At 48.3% G+C, this 20354-nt stretch overlaps 1 protein-coding gene across 6 annotated transcripts in view; it reads right to left on the reverse strand.

Moving 5' to 3' along the window:
- Positions 1–7384: 7384 nt before the first annotated feature.
- USP21 (ubiquitin specific peptidase 21) overlaps positions 7385–20354 on the reverse strand; it is a 1008218-nt gene continuing 995248 nt past the window's right edge. For 3 of the 6 annotated variants that reach the window (XM_069604671.1, XM_069604661.1, XM_069604666.1), the window contains one exon: positions 7385–7867. In XM_069604671.1, the coding sequence (XP_069460772.1) occupies positions 7780–7867 (88 nt within the window). In that variant the 3' untranslated portion in view covers positions 7385–7779. The remainder of the gene's footprint in view (positions 7868–20354) is intronic. The other 3 variants (XM_069604674.1, XM_069604673.1, XM_069604676.1) reach the window with 1 other exon arrangement.

Below are 20354 nucleotides of genomic sequence, written 5' to 3' on the forward strand. Positions count from 1 at the left end.
TTACAGAATAGTGAAGTGAGAATGTTTAATTGTTTGTGTATGACCTAGGTATGCCTGGGTGTGTGTTTTCAGGGATTGCTATATGGTGATGTGCATGTATTGATGGGATTAGAATCGATCGAAGCACACTATAAGATCTGTGGAATGTACTACAATATAGTGATACATTGATGATTTTTAGAATTGTATTATGAATTTCTGAATTTATATGAATTAATAAAAATGTTATCATGAACTCTTATTAGGACTAATGTGGATTTAATTGTTTCACATTATATGTCATATGTCTTGATATCCTAACTAATGATACCTTATAGTATGTTGTTTTGAGGTATTGGGTACACAGAGGTGTGCGCATATTCAGAGCTTACCAATAGAAACACTAGTGTTGTCACCTTTTTCATTATAGGTGTATATATATCGGCCCGGTCAACGATATATCGCAACACAGAGATAAACCTGGTATCCCTTGTTACTTTTGTTTTTTTTACTAGTGCCATATTCCCTACCAAAACTATAAATAGGGCTTTCTTCCTCAACCTCTTCCTCATAGAGGCCAAGTCCCTTTTTCCCTGACGTTTAAAAACCTTAGACAGACTTTCAAAAGTCCTTGAGGGCTTCGACCCAGACTGTTTCGGCGTCGATAGACTAGACTTCGTCGCCGACGAATGGGTCTGAGAAGGGGGATTCCTTCGAGGCGTCAAGGCCATGAGAGGCGCACAAGATGACTTTGAAGCCTTTGACCCACTGTCCGGGCCCTTGGGCACGCGGTCAGTGGTTTTCACAGATTACAGCCCATCGGCTTTTCGCCCGATGGGGTCGGGGATCTCGAATTACTTCAACCAAGGGGCTAGCCTTGCCGCCTTCTCAAACACCTTTAGCATCTGCCATTGGAACTTTTCTAGTTCCACTTGACTAGCCCCCTTTTTAGGAAATCTTACCCATTTCCCTTCGGGGGAGGAATCTGAAGGGGACGATCTGGAGCGAGGACTCGAAGAGGCCTGCAGAGATCTCAAAGGCTTCCAACCTTTAACGTGCCTCTTGGCCCAGTGCTGGTCTCCCTCTTGAACTATCTTCGGCCAAAACTTTAGTGGGGGTCACCGAAGACGAACTCGGGGATGGTTTGCCCAAAGCAAGTTTCCCCTTTCTCTCCTTTAACACTTTTCCAGTTATAGACTGGCACAAGACACAATCTTCGACGATGTGGCCCATCCGCAGACATCAGAGATATGCTCGATGAGGATCGGTTATGGACATCTTAACCAAACACTCAGCAGATTTCTTGAAGCCCTTTTTTTCCAGAGTATGAGTAGAATTGTTTGTAATAAAACTCATAACTAGGCAGTAAATAACACGCCGAGGCGCAGAACCGATTCGAGCAGCTGTGCGGAAAAAAACTGAGGCAACGGGTGCGTTGCGTGATATATATACCAGTGTCGACATCATACTCTAGGAGAACAGAGGCTATCGAGAGACACAAGGTCACGACAACGCACAGTGTCCTCTTCTGAGAAAAGTTTCCGATCTGCAAGCAGGATATTGGAGTATATCAAAGATGAGGAAAACGTGGGAGGACACAATCCATTCGAAAGGGGGGAGGGAGGGGGGGAGAGAAAGGGTGTAAGGGAGGAAGGGAGAGAGAAAAGGAGGGAGACTGGGAGAGAGGGAAATGGGTGGAGAAAGGGAGGGAGAGAGAAGGGGAGTGAGAGATGAGAAGGGAGGGAGAGAGAGATGAGAAGGGAGGGAGAAGAAAGGGGAGGGAGAGAGAGAAAGGGGAGGGAGGGAGAGAAAGGGGAGGGAGAGAGAGGGGAGGGAGAGAGAGAAAAGGGAGGAAGAAAGGGGCAGGGAGGTAGAATGGGTCAGGGAGAAAGGGGCAGGGAGAAAGGGGCAGGGAGAAAGGGGCAGGGAGAGGGAGAGAGGGAGAGGGAGAGGGAGAAAGGGGGAGGGAGAGGGAGAAAGGGGGAGGGAGAAAGGGGGAGGGAGAGGGAGAAAGGGGGAGGGAGAGGGAGAAAGGGGGAGGGAGAGGGAGAAAGGGTGAGAGAGAGGGAGAAAGGGGGAAAGAGAGGGAGAAAGGGGGAGAGAGAGGGAGAAAGGGGGAGAGAGAGGGAGAAAGGGGGAGAGAGAGGGAGAAAGGGGGAGGGAGAGAGAAAGGGGGAGGGAGAGAGAAAGGGGGAGGGAGAGAGAAAGGGGGAGGGAGAGAGAAAGGGGGAGGGAGAGGGAGGGAGAGGGAGAAAGGGGGAGGGAGAGAGAAAGGGGGAGGGAGAGAGAAAGGGGGAGGGAGAGAGAAAGGGGGAGGGAGAGAGAAAGGGGGAGGGAGAGAGAGAGAAAGGGGGAGGGAGAGAGAAAGGGGAGGGAGAGAGAAAGGGGGGGGAGAGAAAGGGAGGGGGAGAGAAAGGGAGGGGAGAGAAAAGGAGGGGGAGAGAAAAGGAGGGGGAGAGAAAAGGAGGGGGAGAGAAAAGGAGGGGGAGAGAAAAGGAGGGGGAGAGAAAAGGAGGGGGAGAGAAAAGGAGGGGGAGAGAAAAGGAGGGGGAGAGAAAGTTGGGCGGGAGAGAAAGGGGGGCGGGAGAGAAAGGTAGGGAGAAAGTGGGAGTGAGAGCAAGAAAGGGGGAGGGAAGGAGGGAGAAAGGGGGAGGGAGGGAGAGGGAAGGAGGGAGAAAGGGGGAGGGAGGGAGAAAGGGGGAAGGAGAAAGGGGGAAGGAGGGAGAAAGGAGGGAGAAAGGGGGAAGGAGGGAGAAAGGAGGCAGGAGGGGGAGAGAAAGGGGGCAGGAGGGGGAGAGAAAGGGGGCAGGAGGGGGAGAGAAAGGGGGCAGGAGGGGGAGAGAAAGGGGGCAGGAGGGGGAGAGAAAGGGGGCAGGAGGAGGAGAGAAAGGGGGAGGGAAAGGGAGGGAGAAAGAAAGGCAGGGAGAAAGGGGGAGAGAGAGAAAAGGGAGGGAGAAAGGGGAGGGAGAGAGAACAGGAGGGAGAAAGGGGCAGTAGGGGGAGAGAAAGGGAGGGAGAAAAGGGGACGGGGAAAAGGGGAGGGGGAGAAAGAGGAAGAGTGTAAAAGGAGGAGAAAGAAAGAAAAGGAGAAAGAAAGAGAATGAGAAAGAAAGAGGAGGAGGAAGGATGGAAGGCAAAGCAGAAAGGATTAAACATGCCGTTTCTGATTTCGCACTGCTAGCAGGTGGTATCCCATCACTGCACCCCCAAACAGAATTACATGTAAGGAACACCCTCATACTCCACTAGTATGAGGGCAGACTACACAATTGCATTTGATAACATTCGTGGTGGGTGTACCTGGTTTGATTCCCCTCCACCTCCGATCTGATGCTGGCCTTACTGTCTAAGCCGTCCGAGGCCGCTAATCCTCCTCTTCTATTCTTAGGGTGTGCTCTCCCCAATCCTCTCAAAAATTCTTCTGCTTGGAAAGGGGAGGGTAAATAAATGTGTCTTGCCTCCCTGGATTACCCTGAGTTTTTCTGGGTACAGCATCTAGTACTGAAGCTGCATTTGCAGCGCTGAGTTTTCACACCAGTGAAGGACCTTCAGGCCGACTGCACAGACCTTTTTAAGTCCAACAAGATTGATATGGTTGCCTACTGGCATCTCAGGCCTCCTTTCTCTTACCATTCTCTGAATCTTTTCTCCATCGCAGTAGTTCAATAATTTGGTGTTGATCTCTCTAGGAGGGGTGTCCGATACTTGTCTGGGCGCCGACGTTCAGTGGGCTCACTCAACTATAAAGACTGCGGAACACCAAAAATGTTGTGCACCGTTTGTTCCAAGAACAAGTCCGCAATTCGGCATCGCAGTGGATTGTGCGATTCCTCAAATTTACATGTCATTCCTTCCAGAGCGTCCCTCTAGCTCTTCAGCTGTCGCTCCAATGACCCTTAGTAGGGACTTCATCTCAACCATTTCTTTGGAAGTACTCCCATTCGCATCCTCCACTGAGGATATACCTTGCTCCACTTCATCGTCCACATGTTGCCCATGTTGATCCAGCTTCCCGGGCATTTTGTATACTTTATAGGATGAGGAGTCAATTTTACTGCCAAGGGCATCAATGCGCGATTTGAGATCAATGATAATGAATCTGATCTCTGTACCTACAACCTCCACCTGAACTGCAGTAATCCTGGGGAGGAGGTTCTGGGGGGATTAACCACCAATGGCGAAGTGCTCCAGGCCTATCTCCTTCTATTTGCACCAAAGGACAACTTCTGTGGACTGATTTACCAGTCTTCCCCGAGACGGGGAGTTTCCAAAATGTGTCCTTTATACCTGCTACATTTAAGGAGCAGCTCCCAGCTGTGGGCCCCTCTTTCCCACCAGCTTCCGAGGGGGCCCTGTCCGCTCCTGGAGCAAGGCGCGTCATAGCCGCCCAATCCGGAGCCGCCCTAGTCCCTCCACTTCTTCACACGGGCTGGCAGTCCCGTGAATCTGCCACTGCTTCCGAGTTCAAAGACACTGACGCCCCACGAGGAAAGTCTGAGAAGCGCTGAGAGGGAGTACTGCCACAGAGACCCAGGACCATTGCAGCGGAGGTCGCCAGTCAACCCACTCAGCATTCGTCACACCCGTAACCAGTGAACATTGATGAGACAGGCACAGCCTGCCCCTCCCAGAGGATCAGCAGGCTGCGGGTCACTGTGCTCTGTTCGGGACCCCAACTCTCCTTCCAGTTCTGCCGAGTCACTACTCCCACTCACTTCGCCGTCGTCACGGTAAAGATCCTTCCTGAACCTGCTTGCATGCAGGCTCACAACCAGCCACGGACACCAGTGGACCTCTCTGAGCAGCGAGCATGGTGCCGGCACAGTCACTGTCCCCTGCATCATGGGACCCAGCCCCTCTGGCTCACCCGATATTCGGGGCAAGCTATGCACACATAATAGAAAGAAATTAGGATGAGGCATCTGCCGGAGGGTTCAAGATATTTTGGTGCTCCTGCAGAGCTCATGTCACTACAGCCATCTTGTTGCAGGTCCTCCAGCACCCCCTAATTTGTATTATTAATATTGCTCTGTGTGTGCTTAACCAAACCCGTCACCAATCTCTTAAGTCTAAGACTTGCTACTCAGTCACACTACCTTGAAAGAGTTTGGCTAGTGTGATGAATCCCAGGATGTCGTCACTGCTTCCATAGGGGGAGCCCCTTCCAATGACGCCAGGGAGGTGAGGCCGCTATCCGATAGTCCCCCTGGGGGTGATACTCAGCAGGAGGATCTAATGGGAGGGGAATCCCCTTGCTGGACCAGTGACGACCATTGTGGGAGAACGCAGTCTTCCCCAACCCCTACACATTTCCTTCACCCCCACTCTCTCCAACTCTATCCTCCGATCCCATATACTTCTGTAACAAGGACTGAGAAAGGGAAGAATAGAAGTAACGATCATGAAGATCCAAAACAGAAATGGACTGAGACGAGAAGGAGACACAGATCCGCAGGTATCACTATGAGGAACTTACCTGAACGGTCTTACTTTTAACTCCAGACCTTGATGGGAATGGACATAAAAACTGACAAGGGACTTAACTGAATGTCAGATGCTCCGGAGAGCAACTGTAAGAGGGACCGAGGCTCGCAGACAGGGACAGCAAGTGCAGACCAAGGAGTGGAGACGCTGAAGGGCCAGTCTCCACTGGACCGGCTCAGAAAACCGAGAGGCTGGCTGAGGGAAGCGCCCGCAGCACAGCAATGCAGGAACATGTGGTCCGGTGAGAAGTGAGAAGCTGAAGTGGGTCTGAAGCTGCGGAGCCCTGCGGCAAGCCAAGAAGAGTCCCAGAACACCAGGGAAGCAAAGAAGGCCAAGGGAAGCGACCAACCGACCGGAGTGCTGCAGCCAAGACCCTAAAGGTATTTGGGTGGAGGGCATATGGTTGGGGTCCCCAGAGGGTGCAGGAAACCATGAGAAGCATGGTGGATAAACAGGGAGAGAGAAGATAACCCCTATGTGATACTAACAGAGACGTTACCAAGATACAGTAAAAAGGGGAATATGGTCTGGTACCCTTATGAGAAAAGGAAATATCAAGTACCAAGAAGGTATAATCTTCCTTGTGGCAGTACTTGGATGGAAGACTAACCAGGGCTGTCACAAAAGAGAAACCATAAAGAGAACTGTGAGGACAGTCTTTGGTAGGGGAGTAAACCAAGTATGTATGTGAGACCAAGAAACCATGAAGAGAACCAGGGTCAGAGACCCACCACGGTTTGGAAGAGCATCCAAGTCACTCTTCTTCGTCGCAGTACTTGGTAGGAGGACCCCAGGTCTGCCAACCCGGGTCATGGATCCACTACAGTTTAGAGTAGTAGCCAAATTTCTCTTTGTCACAGTGCCTGGTGGAAAGAAACCAGGTCTGCCAACCAGGGTCAGGGTCCCCAAAGACAGAGAAGAAGCCTGAGAAGGGCCATTTGGGGAATGGAGACATTTCCCCACCAACTGGCGAACTGTGTTTCAAGCCTGAACGAGACTGGGGAAGGGAGACATCCCCAAGCAATTGATGGACTGTACCAGAAGCCTGAGGAAGAGAGATATTCCCCTAACACTTGAGCAACTGATAAACTGATAAACTCTGAACTGTCTTTTTGTCCAGGGGAAGGGAGTCAATCCTCTGGGCTATGAGGACCTCCTTTTTATTTTGTTTAACTTGCATTGTGTGGGACAGAGCTAGGATTCTGATATTGGGCGTTTTACTTTGGACAGTTATTTTGGTTGGTACAGGGAAACCCCTCTTAGAGTTAGGGCTTTCTTTTAATTTTCTCACTTGAATAAAGGTTTATGCCAACCGCCATGCCCACTCCCATGTCTTACTTCTGCACTCTACCCATTCACCAGAATAGGGTGGCATCTCAGGATCTGTCCACAGAGCTGGTTCTGAACATCCAGCTTAACACAGCGTAAGGATGCTTTCTTACCTACATGATTACATCTTTTTCACATATTCATAATTCATAAGAGAGTATCACAAAGTGAAGCTGGATGTATATCACATAAAACAGACATGTTGAAGTCAGTAAATAGTTCTGTATATACGTCGAAGCACATTCTGAACACAAACACACTTGATGTACTTTTTCAGAATGCTTTTACATATACAAATTCCGCCTTCTTATTTACTCTAACAATCCATCGATGTCTACACAAGAGAAAACCTTAGCACTCAACTTCTCACAGTGTTTCACCGTGAAAAGGATAGCTTCTAATAGCCACTGGAAAGAATGCCTTAATGATTACAAGACAACAAACAATATTTTGCTGAACCTACCCATTATAGAGAACAGCTGACTGTAATGACTGATGCACTTAAAAAATATAATTTAATTGCAGGAAACAACCGTGAACAGTCTCGATGTTTAGAACCTTTAGCATTATCTAAATGAGGACATACAAAGTATTTTATTTAGTAAATTTATTCATAAAAGTTACCGTATCTTTATTTACAAAAATCTTTAAACCATCTTTCTATAATATTTACAAATATTTCACTGTTCAAATAATTATGTCATTGTTCATGAATTACTTAAAAAATGTCTTGAGTGCAATTTGTTTAAAAGTTGTTTTTCACAGCTGGGGTTGAATCAAGACAAGCTCTCTGTTATTTAGGAAAATAGTAACTTACAAAAATGCCTGTGCTGGTCATTGCTATTGCCAGTTTGTGTAAAAGTCAAATGACCAGCAATAAAATGAAATCTTGAAAAAGAGTCAAAAATAGAAGTCTGTGAGGTAAGAGTTTAGGACGAGGTCATGATGTAATACTTTGTTTTATTATTAGTTAAGTGTTTCGTAGCATTATTTCTTCCACTGAGAGCCTTCCAACTCATAAAACAGGACATAGCCTTCACTGGACGGGATGTGGTTTTCACCGATAGAAGACACTCTGACAAAACAAAGAGAAGAGAAGCGTAAGCGATAAAGAGATGTTTATGTAGCTTATCATTTTTACAAACAAATATTTGAATATTAAAAACAGCATTATTGGTGTGCATAGTTCAGTGTATGAATGACAAAATACACTTGGAAACTCAATCTACATTCACTTTGAAGGAAAGAAATGTCAAGAGACCATACCTGCCAGTGGAATGCTGTGCCTTTGATCTTCTGGTTTTAAGTACTGGCATTTTGAATGTGTTTTTTGTGTGTTTCTTATCCACTTAGAGTGCTTGACAAAAATGATTTGCCATAACCGATGAGATCACTAACCCAAACAGAGGTGTAGACTATGGATGCAAGGTCCATGCTTGAAAGAATGGAGAATGCCCTTCAAGTACATATTGGAGTACAAGAATATTTTGTTAACAAGCAAGCACTCCAAGAAAGCAGTTTAAAATCCTCTCCCTGCACCCACTATTAGCCCACACTGAAGCAAGAGGCTCAGCTGTGAAAACGGTGGGTACTGCAAGGCAAAGGAGATGGGTCGGGGAGGGGTGGGAAGGAAGACAGTGGTAGGTGATCAGAGTAAGCAGGCACTTAAGTCAACTCAAAGGCACTAAGTATAGTGTTCTCAGAAATGCCATATGGAGCATCTTGCAGTCAATTTAGGCAGGATGGTCCAAAAAGAGGACCGATATAAAGGCCTTCAAAGCTTGCCTTGACTCTCAGGCCACCGACACTATACTTTCCTGTTATTTCTGGTTGGGATGGTGCGGTAGGGGAACTTTATTGAAAATAAATTGACTGATGTTAATTTTCAGATAAGGCACCTTTATTTTACATATCAAGCCCCACATAGGAACACGATCAGGGAAACACATAAATCAGCAAATATCTAAAGGACACGTCTCTCTAAAATGAAGACACCAGAAGTACCATTAACCATTATTTATGTGGAAGTCAACAGTGGTCATGGACTCCAGAGAGGGTGTGCGGGGGACCCCATCTCCAGCAAGTGTGCAGCCGCGTATGTACATTGTTTTTTTTTCTTCAGATGGATCCAACAAAACTAAGCTACCAGTAGCCTCAGAAACGTGGGATGGTGATGGATCATGACCTCCAGGAAACAGTATAACAGAACAAGTACTACAATGCACCTGGTCCAAACCAACAAGACAGAGCGCGAAAAGGTGGAATGGACTGCTTTCCAAAATGGGAATGGGCTAGATGGAGTAATTACTCACCATAATGATCTTTCTATAGATTCTTCTCCTGCAGATTCCTCAACTATATATATATATATAGATATCCATCATCCAGCTCTGCTGCTCGAAAACTTTTCGCCAGAGGGCGCAGTGGACCTCGACTCGGCCATGGATCGTCGATCCATCTTGCCTGGCTCTCGACTGTCGGCTACGGATGTGAAGTCAGGCACTGTATATATAGCACATCACTATGCCCCATGGTTAAGTGCCTCCATTTATTTCCCCCTGCGCATGAAAGCTGCATAAGGAACAACCACAGGAGGAAGCTAATCAGCCGGTAAAAAACTCAACAAGGACACATCCCAAACAGGGTGATCCCACACAACAGTGATTGAACATCTTTTCTTTTTTGTATTGAATGAGACAGAACCAGTCATCTAAGAGCCATCAGCAGATGTCTTCTCGTTTGGACAGAAGCGACAAGCCACAGAACATTCTGAGCGGGGATGGATGGGAGGGTCGATGACGAATCTGCGGGAGAAGAATCCACAGAAAAATCATTACAGTGAGTAATTTCTCCTTCAATGGATTGCCTTTCTCCTGCAGATTCCTCATCTTGATAGACTCCCCAAGCAGTTAGAATAACGGAGGAGGGCAGAAGCTTTTAACAAATAGATTCTGTAGAACCGCCCTACCAAACCGTGCATCAGCTCCCCGTGTAACATCCAAGGCATGGTGCTTGGTGAATGTATGCAAGAATTACCAAGTGGCCACCCGACATATGTCCCTAACAGGAACATGTGTCCCTAACAGGCAGCCTCTACTGTCGTCTTTGGAGGGCGGTAGAGGCCGAATCCCCATTGGTTGAGTGAGCCCCGATGCCTGCTGGAAGCTCCCTGCCTGCCAATTGTTAACACTCGGATGGATATGCATAAAATAATCCAACGTGACAGGGTTTGTTTTGTTATGGCAAGACTTTTTCGAGGCAAAGTATGGGCCATGAACAATTGGTCTGACTTTCGAAACTCGAATGTGCGAGCAACATAGAAGCTTAATGCTCTCTTGGGGTCAAGGCGGTGGTACCGCTCTTCCCCTTTCAGGGATGTGGAGGAGGGTAAAAGACAGGCAAATCGATAGACTGGAACAGGTGAAACTCTGAAACCAAGTTAGGAAGGAACTCAGGCCTGATTTCGAGAGAGACTTTCTCACAAAAGAACCTTAGAAAAGGAGTTTTGCAGTACAAAGCTTGCAGCTCGCTAACCCTCCTGGCAGAAGGGATTGCAACCAAGAAGTCAGTCTTAAGGGATAACAGCCGTAAAGAACATGAGTGCACAGGCACAAATGGAGCTGCCATCAAGTATGTTAAAACCAGATGAAGATCCCAATCTGGGACGACCAAAGGGGTTGGCAGACATTAATTGAGAAGGCCCTTCAGGAATTGGGCCGTGACCGGAATAGCAAAGAAGAAACCTTGGTCTGGGGACCTCTTGAACACAGAGCGTCGCCAAATACCCTTTCACTGTGGTAACCTGAAGGCCTGACAAGGCCAGTGAGAGAAGAAACTTCATCACTGTGGTGGTGGGGCAAGAGATAGGGTCATTCTCGCAATCCCTGCACCACACCTCAAATCTTCTCCACCTACACGCGTAGAGATCTTGTACCCCAGAGAGCGAAGACCTCCTCTAGGACTTCCTGGCACATTTCCCCACTCGTGGGAGACCATTGCTCTGACTGCTCAGAGAATCCGGCAAGGTGTTCTCTGTCCCACCAGATGAACTGCTGAGACCGAGATTTGGTTCTCCTGTAACCAGAACCATAGCTGTATAGCCTCTGTGCAGAGGGGGTGGGAGTGCACATCAACCTGATTGGTGAGGTAGTGCATGGCAACCATGTTGTCCATCAGCCGAGGACATGCTTCCCTCTGAGAGACAGGGCAAAAGCCCTAAGAGCTAACCTAATGGCCCGCAACTCCAGCTGTTGATGTGCCACCTGGCTTCTGATGGAGACCAGAGGCCGCTCCACCTGCAAATCCTCACAGTGGGTGCCCCAACCCTTCAGAGACGCATCCGTGACCACTCGGGCCTGAGTCCAAGGAGGCCAGAAGAGTTCCCCCGCCATAAGATTACTGTGCGTGTTCCACCATCCGAGTTCGTGGACTACCTGGCTGGACACTAAGAGGTGATCCGTGAGTGCTCCCAGATACTGAGACGGGACTGGTCCCTCAGCAGCCACTGAAGGCATCTCATGCACAGCATGACCTCTGGTACTAGAAAAGTACAGGAGGCCATGAGACCCAAAAGGCGGAGGAAGGAAGCCGCTGGTAGGGTGTCATGGCTTTGTAACAAATGCACCATCTGGGCCATGTTGCCGACTCTTTCTTCGGGAGGAAAAGTCTTTGCTACCTGAGTGTTTAGGACTGCTCCCATGAACTGGAGACACTGAACTGGTGTCAAATGGGACTTAAGGGAGAAGCCCAGCCTGTGTAGAACTAGGCAGGTGTCTTCCAGATGAGACAAGACTTGCCCTGCCGACTTCCCCCGGATCAGCCAGTCATCCACAGAAATACATGGACCCCGGATCTCCTGAGGTGAGCTGCAACTACCGCCATGAGCTTGGTGAAGACCCTTGGAGCGGAGGTCAATTCAAAGAGCAGCACCTTGAACTGATAGTGCTTGTCCCCTATGAGGAACCTTAGGAACTTCCTGTGCTTTTGGTGTATTGGCACATGGAAATAAGTATCCTCCAGGTCTACTGACACCAGCCAGTCCGGAAATTCGAGGGCGTGGAGAATTTCTCTCAACGTCACCATCCTGAATTTGTCTTTCCCTGGGAACTTGTTTAGAGCCCTGAAGTTCAGAATGGGACGGAGACCTCCTTCCTTCTTGGGTACCAGGAAATACAAGGAATCCCAGCCCGATCACCTCTGTTCAGAAGGTACCTCTTCCACAGCACCCTTTGACAACAGGGCTCTCCGTTCTTCCTGGAGCTCCTGTCCTGGTTGGATTGGGGGTGGTGGGGGTCTGTCCGGTGGTCTTTTTAGATAGGGCAAACAAACACACTGAATCAACTGCAGGGCCCAGGTATCGGAAGTTATCTCCTGCCACTGTGGCCAATGCCCGGCCAATCGTCCACCAACCGCTGCATTGTGGGAGGAGAAATCAAAGCGGTTTAGAGGGTGCGGGCGCCCCTACCACTGTTGCTGCTTGTTGGCCTCTAGAAGCCCCTTTGCCCCTTCTGGGACACAAGAAGCGCCTCTTCCCCTGCCTGGCTTGCGGGAGCTGTGCCTTCCTGCCATAGGGTACATAACGCCTATAGCCCCTGCCTCTGGAGGCAAAGCTGAAGGCAGGTTTGGTCGGCTGTGCTGCTAGGCCCAGTGATTTAGCAGCCAACTTGGATTCTTTAAACTTCTCCAAGGATACGTCAGCTTTCTGACCGAAAAGCTTGTCTTCCTCAAAGGGCAAGTCCAGCAGTCTGTTCTGAACATTCAGGGAGAAGCCGGAAGTTTTCAGATAGGCCTGCCGCGTCCGCCTCATTAACACTGCTGACCAGCCAGCGCAGTCTGCAACGTCCAGGCCAGTTTGCAATGCAGCTTGGTTATCTCCTGCCCATCCTCCACCAGCTGTAAAAATCTGTCGCACATGGCACACTGAGAGACATATTTAGCAGCATGTTCCACAGCTTTCCACAAGCCGAAGGAGTATTTTGCCAATCCGCAGGCTGTGTGTGTGGCTTTGAGTGCCATGCTGCCAGAGGTGAACACCTTTCTGCCCAATGCATCCTATTTCTTTCCCTCTCGGTCCGAAGGCAGTTTGGAGCTGGTAGAAATGGTGGCAGCCTGCATAACCAGCCCTTCCGGGTAAGGGTGTGTGGCGAAGAAATAAGTGTCTCCTCTTGCCGGCCTATACTTCCCTGTAAAATTGGCGTTTACAGGGGTAATAGTGCAAGGGCAATGGCATTTTATGCTATACTGTGGGACCCTCGTCTAAGATATCAGTGAGCTCATAGTCTTGAAGAGGTGTAGTAGATGACTTCAACCCAAGGGTGTCAACAACCCCGTCACCCAGAGCCCTGATCTTGAAATTAGCATGAGTATACAGCTGGTTTTGCTGCAACTCAAGATCTGGGAAAGTATCTAGACCACTGGCATCCTGTAGAACTTGAGCCATGGGCAATAAAATCGGCCCGGTTGTCGAAATAATCGCTGCCGCCGTCTCCCGTTCAAACAGGGTCGACTTGATCATCTGGGCCATCAATGCCAAAAATAGACTTCATCGAGTCAAAAAACCCTGCTCTTGACAATGGTACAAACTAACCATCGCCGACTGAGGGCTTGACCGCTGATGGAATAGGTTTCAAAGCCAAGGTGGCTTTCGATGCCGATGGTTCTTTCGGTGCCGAGGGACGCCGCGGGCCTCAGCCTTGCAATGATTTATGCCTAGTAGGCATCGCACCCAAAGGCTTTTTTGACGTAGACGATAGAGTGGCTGGCTTGGGAGCACTGAGCGCCGCTTTCACTGCCAAAGCTTGCTAGTCGGGGCCGGGGCCACACCTACAGCAGCTTACCGCCTAAACATTTCAAGCATATAAGTTTTAAAACTGTCCCACTCTTCCCGCGTGGTTGGCCCCGCCGAGGGCTTACCTCATTCCGACAAGCTGGACTTGCGCTGATGACGGTGGTGCTGCAAGGAAGACGAGAAATGGCTCCTGCAATGGGACGTTTCTTGGTCTTTTTGCGATGTTTTTCTTTCCCATTCTTGGGGGTGGGATCCTCAGTCTCGGCATCGGAAGACCCGATGAGAGACCACGCCAGATATTTTGCGGACCGTGGACCCAAGGCCAGTTTCTTGGCCCTATCACCTAGGGATTTCGGCTACATTTGCAAGCATGATGTGCAGGCCTCCATGTCGTGAGCAACAACGTCGCAGGGGACAGTTACGTACATTTTGGCCTTGCAATTGCAGCAACGCTTGAAGCCGAAATCTGGTGAGATGACACTGCGTCAAACTTTTCTGAGGAATTTAAAAAAGACATCCAGAAAACTCAAGTCATGTTCCCGATGCAGCATGCAGAAAAAAGAAGACCGATTGATGACCAAGTCGAGGTCCACTACGCCCCCTGGCGAAATGTTTCTGAGCAACAGAGTTGTATGATGGATAGCTATCAAGATGAGGAATCTGCAGGAGAAAGGCAATCCATTCGATAACACTTCATAATCCAAATCGGGGACCAAACACTTACGTCACAAACCCCAGACAGGCTATAGGTGAGCAGCAGATGTGCTGGAACCAACAGGGCGTGGCGTTGTACAGCATTAGGAACCCAGGGAACCCTGCCCAAAACCTTTGTAGGTAAAGTCCAACTGAATACTTGAGGGAACAGCCAACAAACGATCCCGGTCGCCACGTGGACCTCATGCCAAAGATGGATGCTGGAAAGGGGGAAAGGGGCTAGAGGTAATTTTGAAAACTTCCAGGGGAGGTTTTCGGCCCTTAAGGGGATAGCCCAGAGAGTGACTGGCCCAGGGGATCAGCTGACAGAAGGAGCCAATGGGGGCAAAGGGAGGCTTCTAGGCATGAAGGGCAGGGCTATAAAATAGCCATCAGAGTCAAGTGAGAGCAGGTGGCCCAACAGACCAGAGGAGGGTGTAGCAGCTAGGAGGAGGATTTGGAGGAGACTTGGTTACAGGAGGAGTAGGTAAGGTGCTGAGGGTGAGAAAGGGGTACCATTTGGTTGTGAGTGATAGGGTGCTTGGAGGTCATTCTGGAGGGAGAGTAAGAGGTGGGTTGAGAGTAGGAGGGAAAATGAGAGGCAGAAGGAGATGTGGTAGATCAGAACTAGGACACAGACAAGGTGGCATTATCATCAAAATGTCTCTTTTTAGCAAACACATTAGCTGTCTCTAAAGCTCAGGTGCTTGGAACGTAATCTATAAAGAAAACGGGTGCTTGTCAGGATGCTGATCAGAAACCATAAAGTCCACTGTCCAGAATCCTATACTTCCTAAATTCTGTCCCTACCACGGAGTAAAGAAATACCTAAACTCAAGAGAAATACAGTTCTGCTCAGTCCCTGAGCAGATGACTGGTGGTTAGATTCTGTCCCTCCCCCCACAACATGCAGTGTTCTAGGTCTTTTCCAATAGAGGCTCTTCGCCCAAGACAGTCCAATAAGTGTCTCTTTTGCCCTAAGCTAGGCCTGGTTTCTCTCGCCCCACCTTGGGGTTGCCAATCTGTCACTCTGCCTTGGGGTCTCAGGTTCATCACCCCACCTTTGTATTTAGATACTTCTACACCTGCCTTGGAGTCTCAGGTTTCTAAGCCCAACTTGGGGTTTTGTCTCTTCTCCACCCTGTGATCTCGGGTTGTTCATCCCACCTTAGGGTGGTGTTTCTTCTACTCCAGCTTGGTTGGGACCCTACACATAGGTCACCTCCTCTGTAGGGGATGCCAGGGCATTGGTCCCAGCCCCATCCGTCCACCTTCCTCCACATGGGCGATGTTGCCGTCGTCATTGGTCAGCCGACAGTGAAATAATTATATTACTAAGAAAAAATACATCGATCTCTATATAACAGTGCACCTGGTACGAACAGATAGAGGTGCAGGGGGAAAGCCAAGGTCACACTAACTCGCACACTTCACTCACTCCCAGAGAGGCCAGCATTCCTCCAAGCTCTCCCACCCTCATTCTGGGCTATAATGTCATCCCTCCCTGCACCTCGTAGCACAAATCACGTGGCCTAGGAATGAAGGCAGGAAGACCCTGCCTTCTGATCTTTTCATCAATTGGGTGGGTCCAGCATGTTTATGGTCAATGGTCTGTGGTCATCTGGTAGACTGGAATTCAGGGGTCCTAAAGTCGAGGCATTTGGGTGATATAATTTAGGATTAGGGCTGGTGGGGGGTTGGAGCCCCGTGCCCTGCTCTTCATGGGATAGTGCTGATCACAGGCACTCTCCCTCCTCCCGTGGCCTTGCAGGGCACATTCTTCCCAGGGCGCAAAGGTTGGCAACATTTAGGACAATTAAGGTTTTTATGGATCTGTGTAAGCTCTGGACTTTCTCATCAGTATTTGGGATACAATCTATTCCTTTGCCAATGTTCGTGGTCTAAGGATGGGGTGCCGACTGCCTAACCATGTTTAAGCTTTGTTGCACAGTATGGCTGCTAGTATTACTATTTCTGCATGTACCCTACACCTACATACTATGCAATAATATGATCATGTAGCTGTAAGGGAACCCCCTGGTTTCATTACCAATGACAGCTTTTGCCTTATTCTAAATCACCTCGGGGTGTGGGAAGATTGTGTTCCCTTCCCAACATTCCACCCTTTTGTGACTTCTATGCAAATGAACTCCCCCATAAGCCCACCCTCCCCGGTAGCGTTCCTCTTCCAATGTTTCAGCTTCCAAATAAGGTGGTGATCCCCGATTTGGAACCCATTCTCTGCATACATGTCGTAAACTTTGGCCATAATGGGCATACTCTTCAGGGTTGCAAGTCATGTATATATAATCCCCATCCCCAGCTCGATTAACCCAATTCTCTGAATAATGTTTAAGGTCAGGTACGGTGTAGTAATAGTACCTGGGTGCACACGCTGCTCTACCACCACCATGTGTGGTCTGTTTGGGTTGTCCGTTTGGACAGCACTGTCTTTTGTACCTCAAAGTGAATTTGATACCCCAATTGAAACCATCATCATGGCACTGCTAGGTACTGCTTTGACACAACATCGAAGTCCCAATTCGGAGGTCCAAAAAAAGACCAATATGAACACAATGACGGGCACCAGCATCTTCACAATCTCCCCCATCCAAGACGGTGCCCAAGCGAAAAGTCCATCAAACCAGTAATTTTCTTGTATGCCAGCTTCAGTTTTCATGTGTGATCCGAGGGAGTACAGTGCTCCAATTATTTGCATCAGGGAGCTGTTCTCTGTGTCGTTTGGAGGCACGAATGTTAAGTAGGAATCGCCAATTTTCTGGCAACCCCCTCCTTCCATGGCCGTGAGCAGATTAATCACATACCGGTTTTGAAGGGTCATCAGCCATATGGCACACATCTCGACCTTAATTGCGCTGTTCTGTATCATTTGCTAGCTGCACGACCTCCCATCTCACTTTTTGCAGCCACGTGGCATTCGCGGCCGTTTGGACCCCAGGCAGCAGTAGAGACAAAAAGAATGTTTCTTCTTTGCTAAACAGTCTATATTCATTAGGTATTTCCTTGAGCAATTTGGAGGAGTCTTCAGACAGATAATTGGATCTTCTTTTTCTGTGCAACTGACTGTTCTTTTCTTTCTCAGGCAAAACACAGCAGATGGGGCTTGGTAACATGTTTCTGGTGTGCCCCATTGCTGCTGGAGCTGAGGCAGACAAAATCTTCAATCCCACTGCAAGGCGTTCTTCAGGGATCACAAGGATTGCTGAGTGGAACATGGCCAGTGAGCACCATGATGGTGGGAGGTGCAAGAATGCCTGCTGTCCACACACACCCAGTAGTAGTCCATTACTGCAGCAGTGCCTTTTTTTTAGGTTTGAGATAAACAGTATCTTATTGCATTTAAGATCAGCCCCCACAAAAACAGTTCCTTCGTTATAAAAGGATGGTTCATGAGTTTCTTGCTGCTGCACTGTTACTGGCTTTTCCATTGCTTCGGCCCACCTTAGTTTTGCAACATGTTCATTCCAGAATTGTGCACATACTTTATTCACATAAGCCAATACGTCATCTCTGAATTCCGGTAAACCTCTTGCTGCGCAACTCATTGATGTTTCTTGTCACCTGCTGTCTATGTATTTCACTCCTCGTAAGTTATTGTATGGCCTCCGCAGACTCTGGGTGCTTTTGGGGTTTTGTTTGCATTGCAGCTGATCATGATCCATAGTTTATAATTGCACATTCTGTGCCTAGCATGTGCCTTGCAGCCTACACATCTATATTTTCTAAGTTACATTGTCTTACATGTTAAAACTAGGTTATATACACTTTCAAGAGACCTGGTGAAATCAAAAGGTGTCATGAAGAGGCACTAACATCAGTAGTATCACAAGTGGGGCTGTCACTTGTCATTCGATCATCTACATTGGTGTCCGTGGCCACAGTGTCATGTGTGTAACATTTTTTGGTCATATTTACATCCTGAATTCCCCTCTCGGCCAAGTCAGCATTATGAATAGACCCATTGATGGTAGCATTTGCTTGTATATACCCCCTCTTTTATGTGCCCTCCCCATATAAAAGTACACTCTAAATATACTCCTAAACAAACATAAATATTGCAAATAGTCCAGCAATGTAATGCATTGCGCATAGATATGAATAAAAAACCATGACATAGTGCTATACACATTACTTTTCCTAATATACATGGAACTGTTGGAGCTCGCTGCATCCATTGCGATGACCACCTAAAAGGAAATCTTTAATTAGGTGAGGTAGATGAGAGGAGGGGGGATATGGAGTAAGATAGAGGGATAGATGTATAGAGATAGTAATAGAGAAAGGTGGGGCGAGAGAGACACAGTATGGGGAACTGCGAGAATGCAATTCCTGTGCAAATGTAATGCGTAGCAGCGTTATGTGAGGGTATTGGGTGATGCTTCTTTGTTCTTTAAGGAAGTGTGCTTGGGCTGTCATTAAGGGCAGAGTTTTGATATTATAGGATATGGGACAGTTCAATCCGTGGTGTAGGTTGAAGCAGAGGTGCCTTTCGGACATCAGAGAGGTGCACCTAGTAACACAGCTCTTTCACCTTGACAGTGAGGGGTGTGGCAAAGATGCAAATAAAATTCCTAACATAAATTGGATCACCACAGCAGAGTTGCAGAGGAGGTGACATTGCAGGCGTGTCTGCTGCCGCTCAAGTTGCTTCGTCTGTCCGGGGAGGCACAATCTGTTGAGACATTTTATTGCCTTCGTTAGGGAGGACAGGTAGCTGCTAAATTCCTCCCCCAAAAGTGATGCTGCTCTATGAGCGTCTGACACTCCCCTTACAGGAGAGTGCGGTGTGGGCATGCAGCGTCCTGTGACCACTTCGTGGGGCTATAAATGGTGGCCTTTACAGGACTGTGTACGCAAACTGAATAATGTGAGTTGTAGACAGTGCACCCAGTTCTTTTTTAAGGTGTTGCATAGTTTTCGCAGCTTGCTTTTAAGCAGGCCATTTATCCTCTCTACAATCTCGTTGGCCTGGGGGTGGTAAATGGTGCACATCCGATGCCTGATGCCCAGTAATGTTGAAATCTCTGATGAGGTCATTGAAAAATGTGGGCCTTTGTCTGACCTTAATGCATAGCACACACCCCATTGAGGGAAGACTTCCTGCACTAAAAATGTGGCAGTGCACTTAGCATCTGGGTGTGCACAGAGTCCCGCCTCCACCCACTGCGAGAAGGGAGAAACGACTACAATGAAGTAACAAGATCCATTGCACCTTTCGCCCATGTCCGCATAATCAATGTGGAGTTTGCGGAACGGCCCAGTAGGGTGGGGCAGGGTGCCTCTGACAGCCCTCGTGTGAGGCCTGTGTTGTAACTGACATCATACAATGTGTGGCCAGGTTTGTCCAATTTTCTTGTAGGTTGGGGACGAACCAGGCTTCCTGAATGTCTGCTGCAATGTGTTGTTTGGAAACGTGTGATGGGTGATGTAACTGGTCAAATACTACTAGTAATAACTCATGGGGCATTACAGCTTTCCCTGAGATCGCCTGTCTCCACAAGAGGCACCTGATTAGAGGGCCAGACCTTTTTCCTCATCTAGCGTCCATCTCAGACTTTCTCATTTGTACCATCATCCCATGGCAGTTGCATACTGCTAATTGAAGTAACCTTTTCCTTCCCCTTCCAACCGTTTTTTTGTGTACCAATATATACCCCTACGTTAGGGATGACATTTGTCCTTTTGGCTGAAGCAAGCCACAACTCGCCCTGTTGTTATTACCTCCACAAGAGATCTGTCAGACTGTTTACACCCCCTCCTCAACCAAAGTTATTTTTGCACTTGCAGTGTCGGTTAAGCATTGTATGGTATAGGTAACTGTTCTGTGTTAGGTGTCAACAATGGGATACTCTGCCACTTGTGGCACCAGGAAGTATGTCGCTATTTTGGCTGCCGCATTTGTGGCAGCGTTACAGAGCAAGACCTCGTCTGTGCTATTGTTAGGGAGAATTCACTCTCTAGGCTGAATTTTCTAACCTAATGAGTCCCCCAGCAGCTTTGCTGGATTTCTAAGGTTTGTTTTTCCTCCTGCCAAGAGTGAGACTCTTTTTCTCCCACTCTT

This window comes from Ambystoma mexicanum, chromosome 1p, assembly GCF_040938575.1.
Source record: "Ambystoma mexicanum isolate Mex_15411 chromosome 1p, UKY_AmexF1_1, whole genome shotgun sequence".
NCBI lineage: Eukaryota > Metazoa > Chordata > Amphibia > Caudata > Ambystomatidae > Ambystoma > Ambystoma mexicanum.